We start from the raw sequence: 12,581 nt of genomic DNA, 5'->3' as shown, positions 1-12,581 counted from the left end.
GAGTTTAGTAACAAAACTTGTCTACAAAGGATACTCAATACTCATATCAGTTTGTTTGTTGTCATTCCATGTCTCTCTATGAGCATCTGACTGTGCTTTTTAAGTGATCACACCACGTTTTGCACCAGAGTGTGGTGAGTTGCGCAGGTCAGCAGGAGGAGCCATAGAACAGTACTGCATGTGACTGGGTGGCCCCAGCTGGACCAAAACTTTTGTCCAACTCTGCTCTCCTCGCTTCCGACGGACCCCGTGCTCCATTTACTTCTTTTCAGCTCTTCTCCGTTTTTCTTCTCCCTTCTGTTCTACTTTGTTGGTGGTGGCCAAAGCTGTGCTGATGCAACCTCTCATTTGTTTTGTTGCATCCGAAGCTTTTTATCTCCGAAACTGCTCTAGTTATGCAGCAAACTGATGCAGGTTTTGAAACCCTTTATGGATTCAGTGCTTTAGCACCTGCCTTACAACTCAGACAGTCTCACATGTTCACATTTGTTACCAGCTGTGGAGAGTTTAAGTGCAATACTGCTTAAGAGTTCAGTGGAGGACAACTGATTACTCCAATTCAGGGCTCCTATATGCCTATATGCTAAGGTGGAAAGTAACTGAGTACGTGAACTCAAGTACAGTTTTCAGGTACTTTACTTTACTTGAGTATTTCCATTTTATGCTCTTTTAAGCTTCTCCTCCACTATGTTTCAGTTTTGTACAGTTGAATCCATTTTACATTTATCTGAGAGACAGTCGGGCTCCTAGTTACTTTGAACATTAATATTTTATATACAAAACATAAGAGTGGATGATAAAATATGATGCAACGGAATAGATTAAACTACAAAACTGTTTATAAAGTAGTAAAAATTTGCTTAGTATCAACCAGCTGAAACATAAAAGCGCTGCATTGCTTTTATGCATCAGAAATAATAATCAAGTAATGTAATATAATACTTTGATAGTTGCTACATTTCGACTACTTAAGAAAAAGGTGTCAACCAATATCTCTCTATGTATCTATCTATAACTATCAGATAAATTAAATGTAGGTTTCTGTAAATGTTACAACACGTTTCTGTTGAAAAACTGTATTTTCATTCTCTCTCTCTTTTTCATTAATGTGCGGCTCCCCTCCTTGCTGCTTTCGACCCTGGGAAGCAGGAGGAGAGGGGAGGCGAAGAGGAGGAGTATAGCACAGAGAGGGAGAGTTCGCCTCAACTTCTGCCAAACTTTTCCTCCGACACTGAACCCAACACAGGGCCGCGCGAGAGGACTGCGCGGACGCCACAGAGCGCGCGCGGCGAGACATCGGACCTCAGGTAGCACAAGATGGGGCGACTCCTGCTCGTGCTGATGACCGCCTCGCTATGGCAGTGGAGCCGTGGCCAGCAGAGAGGTGAGTCCCCGCAGGGCCGACGGGGTCATGGCCACGGATCAATAACGATCGACACACGCCACCGCGAGGGTCATTTCACCGCAGAACGACGCTCAAGCGGGCCCGGGCGCGCCTCACCCAGGGCGGCTGCTCATTTGCCTTAATAAGCTAATCAGGCAACTCGCTACACCTCCGCACGGACTAGCTAAATGAAACAAGGCACGTCTGGCTACTGGAGGGGTATTTCAACCTGTGGTAAGCAGGAAGAAATCCTAATTAATGGTACCCCCCCCCCTCACTCTATCTCAATCACAGATAAAAACCGAAAAACTTTGCTTTTGTTTCATGGTCCTTAACGGAAGAGGGCCTACGCGGTTAGCCTAATTACAACAAACCTGCTCGTGAATTAGCCAAAAACAGCAACAGCAACAGCATCAACAACAAAAAAACAACAACACAGTCGTAGGCTGGAGTAACAATAGAGCACAAAAGAGCCAGATGCTTGTAAATGACTTTGGAGAGGTTTTGGCATGTTTGGGTGGTGGTTGTTTGTTTTAGTCATTTAAAGATATTGAGAAACATTGCGAATCATCCGGGGTCAGGGAAACGCTCCTGTTAGTTGTCGTTTTTAGACTCATAAATCAAATTAAGGGGTTGAACTGCAGCATGGCGGAGCTTGACACAGCTGTACAGTATGTACTACTACAGCACATACAGATGTCACTTGGCTGGCCTTTTTGTAGTCACTGCTTAGCCAACAGAGATTGATGTAGTCCAGTGTGCACTTTGTTATTTAGTCTCACAAGTTACCTGTACCCCCCCACGGAGTCTTGCTCTTCACCCTGTCACATAGTTCCAATGCGTTAGACACTCACCGTGTGTATGCAGCTGTAGAGATCATATGGCTCCGTTGCATTGTACAGTTTGCCTAGGTGTCACTTTTAGAATAATCTGAAGTTCTAATTGTCATTTATACATTTTAAAAAAAAGTAAATTATGTAAAGTATACATTTACAGGTGTTGTACAACCATGCAGGTAGTTGACCGTAGTGTTTCAATGGTGTGTCTTGTGTTCTTGTTAGTTGACTGACTGAGAGGCCAGCCTTGGTGTATTTCTCTAAAAACAGTCGTATAACATTCAATCGCAACATGACATGAAGTGTATGTTCACCCAAATTATGAAAAGAACATTTTATTATTCATCTCTCAGTGGGAGGTAGCCACGCAGCGAGTTTTGGTTTTGAGATCTCCGTCTGTGAGTTTTTTGCCACCAACCCAGCACAATGAATGTGAATTTAATTTTATTTGTAATGCTCAAATTAAGATGACTTAAAAAAACAAACAAACAAAAAAAAACCCATCAATTTGTCCCTGATTCTCTGGATAATCAGACCTCACGGTCAACAGTTTTATGTTGAACTATATTCTTAAAAAAGGAGTGGTTCCTATGAAAACTGTTCAGTGTGTTCTGTGAATTATCCAGAGTAAGAGGGATGCTATTTCTGGAAAGACACATTGATGTTGGTTTTAAAAAATATATATTTTCAATGCTTCGAGCACCACAGACAAAATTCATTCCATCCCTTTTTTGTATTGTTGCGCAGGCGAAATCTCAGATGGATATCTCAAAACCCAAACAAATAAAACCATGTCAGTCTGCATGCCTGGATGCCACTGGGGTTACCTGGGAAAATATTCTGTGTTGTGTTTTTTTTTTATTCTATCTTCTTTTTTTTCCAAATACTAATTTAGGTGAACCAACCTTTTAAAGATCAAATGCAGTCATGGAATGCAATAGAGAAAAAAATGCTGCTGCTCTTTTTTTTTTTACGTTGTGAAGCTGTGAAAGATTAATTATGTGCTTTGTGTGGTAGGGCTGTGACATAGTCAACAATGAAAAATGAGCAACAAAGCCTTCAGCAGAGAGGTGGATTGACAGCGGGGACACAGTCAATATAACATGGAGCACAATAAGAGTCAGAATATTCATGCTAAATACTTATTCTTAGAGTTATAAGGCAAATTGTCCAATTTAACCACAAAATGATGTGGTATTCGACAATTCTAGTAGGTAAAAACCAATACTTCCACTGCATGAAGAAGCTGTTTGAACATCTATGTGTGTAGATTGTGTTTCCACGTGTGTGTCTGTAGAGCAATGGATTGACTTTGGTGACAGTCGCTTGGAAGATGAGACAAATCTAGTGCTTTTTTTCTATTTATGCTCTTCAAAACATCTCCAGCTACTGTTTAACCCAGGAGTGCTTTGGGCCTTCTGCAGAGGGGAGGATGGGGGGCTGTGTGGATATGTGTGCTTCTGCATACTGTGTGTGTGAGTGTGAGTGTGAGTGTGAGAAAGAGAAAGTGAGTAGAAGAGGGCGGGAGAGGCCATCTGTGCGAGGAGCCTCATTACCAGCCGTGTCAACCAGGCATGCTTTTATCAGCGACAGGGCTCAGAGAGACATCAGGAGATAATCAGAAAGAGAAGAGGAGGAGGAGGAGGGCTGAAATAGAGAGGAGAGAGGAAGGAGGGTGCGTTCAAGAGTTATTAGGCACTGGAGGAAACATCAGTGATAGAGAGGATGGTTGAACAGGTAGACAGACAGCTCAGAGGACATGAGAGAGGATGCGGTTGAAGCAGCACAATAGAGTCAGGGAGGGACTGGAAGTATACACAAACAACGACAAGCTGAATGGAAATGGAAAGTTTTGAAATGGTTTCCTCAGTATCAAAGTTTTTTTGCTGGTATGTTGTTGAAGAAAAGACACCTTTTTTTTTGGCAATGTTATAAAAAATCCAACAAATTTGCAGGAGAGGTGGGCAGAAAGATTGCTGCATACTCTAGAACCTACAGACGTCTCATCAGCCTTTTGTTGCGTTGCTGATGGATAAACTAGGTTAGCACTGAAACAGAAAATAAACTGACAACAATTTTAATAATTGAATCCTTGTTTAAAGGCCCTGAACAGCTATTTATTTCAATCATCTCCTTAATATGAGCAATTGGATGCCACATTAACACCATTATCTACAGTTATGGTTAGTTTACATGAGAGACGCTCCATAATTTTGTTTTGTCTGTGCTTTGCTCACTGGTTTGAAAGTAATGTATAAAACAAAAACCATCAAACATTTGTTGGTTAAAGCTTCTAGATGTGAGGACTTGCCTCTTTTCTCTGTTCTATGTCACTGTAAAATGAATATCTTTCAGAGTTAGACTTTTAGTTGAAGAAAACAAGAAATTTAAAGATGGCATCTATTTTCAGACATTTTAGAGATTGATTCCTTGAAAAAAAAATCAGTAGCTCAACTGATAATTAGCAATAATTAGTTGTTATCTATAACTAGGTTTTCATATTGGTTTATTGCCAGTATTAGTCAATAAATGATAAGTCAAATACTAATTCCAATGCATCATCATAAGGCCAGAAAAGTCCATTGCAATCTGCAGCAAAAGAAACAAAACGCAGCGTAGTTTGCACTGTATGAATTATTTTGCTCCATTAAAGATCTTTTCATATACTGTACATCAATATGATTCTTCTTGCAATATAAGTTTTGAAATCTGACTTTCTATCAGATGAGAGTCAGTATGATCCGTGAGACTCTAGAGCCAAGCCAAACAAACTATATTGATAAAAGATAGTAAAATGTTAAGAGTGTCTGACTGTCGCTGGGGAAAATTTGAAAAAGTTGTGAGAAGTTGCCAGGAAACTTGACTTGTTGGTTTGTATTAATGTGAATGAGACCAGCCTGATTTGCATGAATGGATGTGAAATAAACTCACTAGAGACAACTGTGTGGAATGAATTCAGACAAGGGTTGTAAACCAACTGAGAAATCAACATTTTTATTTAGCAAATCCATGAGACTTATTCAGAATGTCAGTGTCCTGCAGAAACCCCTTACTGCATCTTCAAAAAAAAGAAAACATATCAGGAAGTGTGAAAAAATGGATTGATTTCCCTGTTGATGTTTATTGGACTTTGGCATAACCAAAGGTGTGGCCTGATCCTATTGAGTATTTTCTCCATGGGAGGATCTATGCTGAAAACATAAATATAATGTTAATTTGTAGATAAAAGGTCTCTCCAGAGCGAACCCAGATGTGTTTATACGTTTATGGTAATGTGGGTTTAACCAAGCCAGGCTAAATGCGATGTGATGTGAACTCACCAGAGGTATGGCAGTGAATGTGTTGTGAATCCAGAATGGGCTTCTCTGCCCATCAGAGAAATCAACATTTTTATGAGGTGAATTCATCCCAATATCATAATGTTTCTAAAAATATGTTGATCTCAAGTCTGCTATGTTAATGCGAGAGCAGCCAACCTCAGCTGAATGGATTTGATGGAATACACCAGAGGGAAAGCTCTCAGACCTTCTCTCAGACTGGAACCCGAATTCAGTGGGTATAATCAATGTGTCCTAGAAAATAAGAGGGGCGGGAAGGATCGAAGGAAGGAAGGTAAATAAGAGGAAAAGAAAGCATGAAGACTGGAAGGATGCATAGGGGTTTAGTGTAGTTGGGTTTGTATTGTAATAAGGGGTCCTGCGGCAAAAATGTATGCAGATTGTTAAAACATGCAGATGAATGCAGACTGTGGGTACCTGAGTGCTGTATTACAGAAGTGGGCATTAGAATAAATGCAGACAAACACATATTTCTTACTTCTAGATTCCTATTCACACCATATATTTTTACGTTTGTGGTGCACTTAAAGTTTATGTATTCGTCTCTTCTGATTTTTATTGTAATCGAACAGCTGTAATGTTGAGCACCATAGACACTTGTAACTAGGGGTGCAACTACCAATTACTTGATCACTGATTGTCATTAATCATTTTGTATATAAAGTGTCAGAAAATAGTGAGAATTGCCCATCACAATTTCCCAGAGCCCAAGGTGGCATCTTAAGGTTGCTTGATTTGTCCAATCAAGTTTCCAAAAGCTAAAGGTATTTACTTTCCAGTAATATATAATAGAGAAAAGAGGCTGTTCCTCAAATTTGAAAAACTGAAAATGACTTCAAAGATTATCATATCTGTTGTCAGTTCATTTTGTTGTTGTCTATAAACTTATCAATCAATTGACTTATTGTTTCAATACTGTTTGTTACATGATCTTTAGCTTAGGTGCTAGAAAAAGGTTGTCCAGTAATTGAAGTTTTCCTGGTTCAATCCATAGCCGCTTCTGTCCACGTGTCAGAAAGTCGTTGAGCAAGACACTGAACTCCGACTTGCTGCCGATGTCCGTATCTGGGGAAAAATGTCACTTGAGACAAATGTGTTGCCAGAGGCCTGTTAGCTGTACTGTACTGACGTAAGGGCAAGGGGTTTTATGAGATTTATGTCAAATCTCTAAATCTATTACAACCGACAGGTGTATATAACTATGGGAAGAAAAGGGAACTGTACTAGAGTATCTGCGGTGTTTTGCTTTGATTTAATTATAAAAGTTCACATTTAACTCTCATCCTTCAACCATTCATTTGGCCCCCCCACCAGGAAGGGAAGTTTGTCTTGTCTTTTTTGAACTAAGTGTCGTTTTGGAGCTTCACACTCAACCTAGCTCTTGAGGCAAGGTGTATAAGCATGTCTGCTTGTGTTCAGTAAATGTTAATTTGTTTAAGAGTACTTTTTTTTTGGCATATGTGATGTACGAGATTAGGCTCATTACAGCACGTTTATGTTTGTATATGCTTTTGGCTTACTGTCATATTGTGTTTGTGAAGTTGTCATTGGCTTTAAAGCAGGCAAGAATTAATCAAGGACATAGTGCCAAAGACACAGATCACATGACCACCAACAGGTGTGTGTGTGTGTGTCTCTCTGTACTTTAGAGGAATCCTGTGGGAGCTAAAATTAGCCAGGTGCTAAGTTGGAACAGTGCCGTTTCCTTCCTGTCAACAAGAAAGACAGAGGAAGCTGAAGAAGAAACGAGAGAGAGGGATTGCAGTAACTCTGACATTTAGAATCTTACTTGGTTAATTTTTTTTCTTGAAACTTGTCACAGTGTGATGTGAAGTAGGTCAGGATGTTAGCTTGCAGCTAAACGATACCTGCTGATATGAAAGTATGCTCTGACAATGTATGACTTTTTAGAATGGGAGTATCAGGAGTGGTACATGTGGAATTTTGACATAAATAAATTATTGCCACATTAATTTTAAAACACTGGTATAAATATTATGAACAAATAAGTCTGTTATCAGATTGATGTGGGCAGCTCCAAAACCCCCTTTAATCAAAAAGTACTGAACCGATTTGCACCAAACTTGGTGGAGGGATGGGGCATGGGCCTGCAAAGTACCTATTAAATTTTGGTGCGGATCCGCTTACAGGGCCGGTTCCAGGAATTGTTTTTTTGTTTTTTTTTGTTTTATCACCTTCCTTAACATTGTGAAGGGATTTTTCACCTTGGTGAAGTTATGTGCTCTACTGAGTGCCAGGCTAGTTTATTTAGTTAGAAATCTGCTGGATTGTGGAAGGTGGCAGGTTATGGAAGAAATGAAAAGTGGATGAAAACATTATTTATGACATGTTTTTCCATTTCAGTAGAAGGATAAACACTCGCTGGGGAAAGGGACAAGTAGTAACATTTTCTTAACTACAGAAAACAAAGGAGTTTATGGTCTCAGTTTTGACAAACACAAATGGTGACTGGAACAAGATAAATGACTTAACCATGGTGACATTTTTTATGGTAATTATACAAATGCATACCAGTTAAATTGAGAATAACGTAGGCCTGCTGATGTTCACAAATGCTGCGTTCTTCTGATTGTAGAAACAATGCATAAACATGCAGTACAGTACACAGTCTAATGTTTCATGGGACAGTGTGTACCCTAGTGCATGTGTGATAAGACTCTCAAAATATTTGGTTCAGTTTGCTTTGCATATTTTATTATTTGCATGTATCATTTTTTGTATATTTGTTAGTATACGCTTGTTACAATAGCATGTTAATATTTGACTTGTGCTTTTCCCTTTGGGGCTGTGCTGGCTCCTACAAAGCACGTCTTCTACTGAGCAAAATTTAGGTCTGTGCATGTGTGTGTACGCCCATGAGTGTGAGTGTTTCCTCGCTGTTCTGCTGTCAGAACAGCATTGATAATGCTGAGGAGAAAATCAATAGTTAATTCTACCAGGGACACAATAGCTGCTCTGCCAAGCTCCATTCTACTTTGTGCTTAGACACAGAAAGAACCAGGGCATGAGTTGATGAATTGGTAATTGTGTCTGTGAGTTCATACAGGTTGTGTATGCGTGCACCAGCTATTGCACCTAGACTATTTACTGTACCTAGAAAACAAGCAACACTGTGAAATGGATTTGCAGGAAAGAACATAAAAATTGTATAATAAGTTGGACGACAGACTTTTTAGGTTGAGGTACAACTCCCAACATTCCTTATTTTTCATTTCCCTATTTTAGGGCATATTCAGCTCAGAAATAATCCCATGTGTTTGCAGTATGGACTACATGGAGAACTATACTGGCACTCAGTAGAGTGCATACCTCCTCCAAGTCGCAAAATGCCTAACTCGTAATGTCTGTCTTGTGAAGATATGTTACCTGTGTACTTCAACTTGGGTCATCCCATACCAACTCACCCAGGACCTGCCAGATTATGTCATGGATTTTCTTAATGTGATGTGAAAACTTCTATTAAAATCACGGGACCAAAATCCTATAGCAAATACTTTTTTAATTATGTATTTTTGAAGTTTGGCGCTGCAGCTAAATTTAATAATTTTTGCGATTCTTTTGTATTTGTATTTTAAGCCTCACCAATCGCTTGTTTTTAACTGGATAGGGTTGAAATTTGTACTGGACATCGAAGAAACCCTAAGTATAATTTGCAACATGTATCCATGTAAATAGTTGTTGCTGAATGTTTTAAAGAAAATAAATAATTTTTACCCAAACGAACAATCTTTAATTTTCAAAAATTAATGTCGCGACTTGTTTTGACTTCCTTGCAACCAAATTTTGTTTAGAATATGTATACAGAGAATCGCAATAACTATGAAATTTAGCTCCGAGGGCGAAACATCAAAAATTCATTAATAAAAAAGTATTTGGAGTAGAGGGTATAGGATTTAGCAAGGTCCAGGAATTTAATAAAAGTTTTTACATGATTTTTTTTCGAGAAAATATACGACATAACTGTGAAAAGTTCTGAGTTCTTGGTGAGTTGGCATGGGAAGAGCCACTTGTAAATTTCAGTGGGGCATTTCATGAGCAGAAATAACAAATAAAATTACCCATCTTCACTCTGAAGCATTGGTCCAGTGGAGTTTGATGGTTTCTTTCCTCTGACACTTCTTCGATTTACTCACACATCTGCTACCGCTGAGTGGGTAAATTGCCCTCCAGTAGTAACTTTTGGTAGTTAAGTTGAATAGTAAAGAGCAGAATGTAGGTGACTCCTGGGGAGTTTTAATGCAAAACTTAACCAGTCATTAAATCTAGCCCTGAGTCCTACATGTTATTTTGCTGGAAACAGCTAAAAAACATCTGTCAAGGGGCTGACATAATATTCAGTTTTGTCATGCAGATTGGCCATTCCAAAATCAAATGCCTAGGGCTGCAACTAACGTAATTAATTATGTTCATTGTCAGTTGATCTCCTAATTATTTTCTTGATTAATTGTTTGGTCTATAAAATGTCTGAAGAGAAAGAAAAATGACGTTACAATTTACTGAAACCCAAGGTGACGTTTTCAGTTGACTTGTTCTGTTCGACAAACAGTTCAGACCCCAAAGATGTTCAGTTTACTATCAGATCAAATGCAGTAACAAACAAGAAAAGCAGAATTGTGTAATGTTGGGTATTTTTGCTTGAAAAAATGCTTAAATGATTCATCAGTTAGCAAAATGGTTGCAGATTAATTTTTCTGTTGATTGACTAATCTATTCATTGGCTAATGTTTTGAGCTCTACAATCGCAATTTTGCTGATACTGGTAGAGTAGGCTGATTTTTCATGTAGTATAAACCTGTGCCCGGATATATTAATTATTCCATTTCCAAAAGTCGGTATTTAACTTGTTTCAAGTGTTTGAGGCTTTTGAAGAAGCTGAAATTTTGCTGGTACTTGTTCTCTGAAAATCACATCAGGGTAAAATGGGGAGTGTTCATTTTAAATATTTATGTTTGTATGTCTATAATAGATCAATAGATCTGAATGTATGTTCGCTATGGGATTTCACACTTTGACCTTGTGGCTAAAACACGGCACGCCTGACATACAGAGATACAGCTGCTAAAACAGAGGCTACTGACCCTTACACACACACACACACACACAAGCACACACATCTGCAGCTGCAAAGACTTTGGAATGACCTCCTTTTCCTCATCTTTCTTTCTCTGTGTCGTTCTCTCATCTCTTTCTCGCTCTCTGATCTTTCTGGGTGCTTATATTTTCCCAAGGAGCTTCCTGTGGTAACACATGGTGTCAATAATGAGCCCCCCTACACACACACACACGCACACAGATACACACACACACGCGCGCATACACACTGACAGACATTTTCCCCTCCTCTGCTGCTCATAATCCTTCCTCCCCTCTCGTCCACCTCTTCCTTTCCTGTCCCCTCACTGCTCTTTCTTTCCTTCTCTCCTTTAATTCCGTCGTCTCCTGATCGTTGTCCTCCTCTTCTTTTCTTTCCTTACTTACTCATCCTTACTCCCTCCTTCTCCTCAGTGTATTCTTCTATTTTTTTTGTGTTTTTTCCCTCCCTTTCTTTTCTCGATCCTCCTCCTCCTCCTCCTCTCTTTCACTGCTTTTGCAGATATCCTTTGGTTGATTGGACACTGAGAAGACATCCTACACTACCTTTTAAGTATTAAATTATCAAACAAAAGTTGGAATATCTGTAGTTTCCAATAGCTGATGATCTGCATTGTTTGAGAAATCTGGACCTACACATTTGTCGTAATCTTTTAAAAACAGTCAATGATACTTTAGGGAAAATGTATTCACTTTGGATGATAAAGAACGTCTCCCACATCTCTGCTTAATAAAAGCATTCTGCGCTTTGCAGTTTCTCTATTTTATAAACTTCCTCTCTCCTCTTGTACATTTCCCCCCCCTCATCTCCCCCTCCTCCCCTTCCACTCAAACTCTCTCTCTTTCATCCTGTGTAGGAGTACCACTGACAGCCTCTGCAGCCATAGTCGAGCTCAATGTCTAGCCTCAGATTGTTTGTCTTGCTACTCCTTCACCGTTGGTTCCTGGAGGTCTTATTGTTTTGTTCCAGCTCAAATCACTTCAGTTCAAAACCTCTGCTTATCCACAGCAGACACACTGAGAGCAAGCTGTCTTTTACAGGAGAAATCTGTCTGACACAGGCAGTTCAAAGACAGCCATAAAACAAGACAGACGCCCCCAGCTCTATTTTGGATTTTTTCATTTGTTGGGTTTAGTTTGTGTGTGTGTGTGTGTGTGTGTGTGTGTGTGTGTGTGTGTGTGTGTGTGTGTGTGTGTGTGTTTTTTTTTTTGTGGTCTGAGTTAAACTTTGGGAAGTTGTTCTCAGTTGTTGATTTTGGTCTGGGGTTATTTTTCTCCAAATTCTCATTATGATTTATCTAGTTTGTGTAGCTACAACAGTGGGATGCACCAACATGGTTTCTTTTGATCAGAGATAAGTTTTTTGATAAACTGAAATGATAACCCAGTTTATTATTATTATTATTATTATTATTTTACAGTAAATAATCCTATATTTAAATTTACAAGTGAGAGGCGTAGACATGAGTTACACTGGAGTCAGACTCAAGGCAGGAATTTGATGAGTTCAGATTCTACTTGACAAGATCAAAGGAGACTTGCAAATCTGTTTTGACACCGTTGGCTCATGACTAGGGTTGAATACTGAGATTTGACACCTCTGTATTTTCCAGAAATTCTTGCCAAATCTTGCTGGTCTTCCCCAGAAAAATTACGATGTGTGAAACTGTGAATTTTTAGTGCGTGATTTTGCGTCTTTGTGTGTCTTTTGTGTTAAGAAGACACAACTTCTCCTAAACTCCTTAACACTACAGTGCACCGAAAACATGCTGCATTAGCTGCTCACAGTTCCTCTTTTTTAATGTAACCAGGGATCTACGGACAGTAATCATCAGTATTACTTTTGATACCAAAGAAAACATCTTAATATGATGATTTAAGAGGCAAGATGTGATGTTATAAGGGGTGCCT

The 12,581-nt window shown here is 39.2% G+C and overlaps 1 protein-coding gene across 6 annotated transcripts in view; it reads left to right on the top strand.

The window, feature by feature from the left end:
• Nucleotides 1-1,120: 1,120 nt before the first annotated feature.
• Nucleotides 1,121-12,581, top strand: part of lama2 (laminin, alpha 2) — a 197,738-nt gene continuing 186,277 nt past the window's right edge. For 5 of the 6 annotated variants that reach the window (XM_040125505.1, XM_040125503.1, XM_040125507.1 and 2 more), the window contains exon 1: nucleotides 1,121-1,384. In XM_040125505.1, coding sequence (XP_039981439.1) covers nucleotides 1,318-1,384 — 67 coding nt within the window. In that variant the 5' untranslated portion in view covers nucleotides 1,121-1,317. Of the gene's footprint in view, nucleotides 1,385-1,473; nucleotides 1,619-12,581 lie in introns of those variants that run through there. The other variant, XM_040125506.1, reaches the window with a different exon arrangement.

Source organism: Xiphias gladius, chromosome 4 (assembly GCF_016859285.1).
Source record: "Xiphias gladius isolate SHS-SW01 ecotype Sanya breed wild chromosome 4, ASM1685928v1, whole genome shotgun sequence".
Taxonomy (NCBI): Eukaryota; Metazoa; Chordata; class Actinopteri; order Istiophoriformes; family Xiphiidae; genus Xiphias; species Xiphias gladius.
Note: the sequence above shows the minus strand (reverse complement) of the source record. Positions and strands in the feature narration are given on the sequence as shown.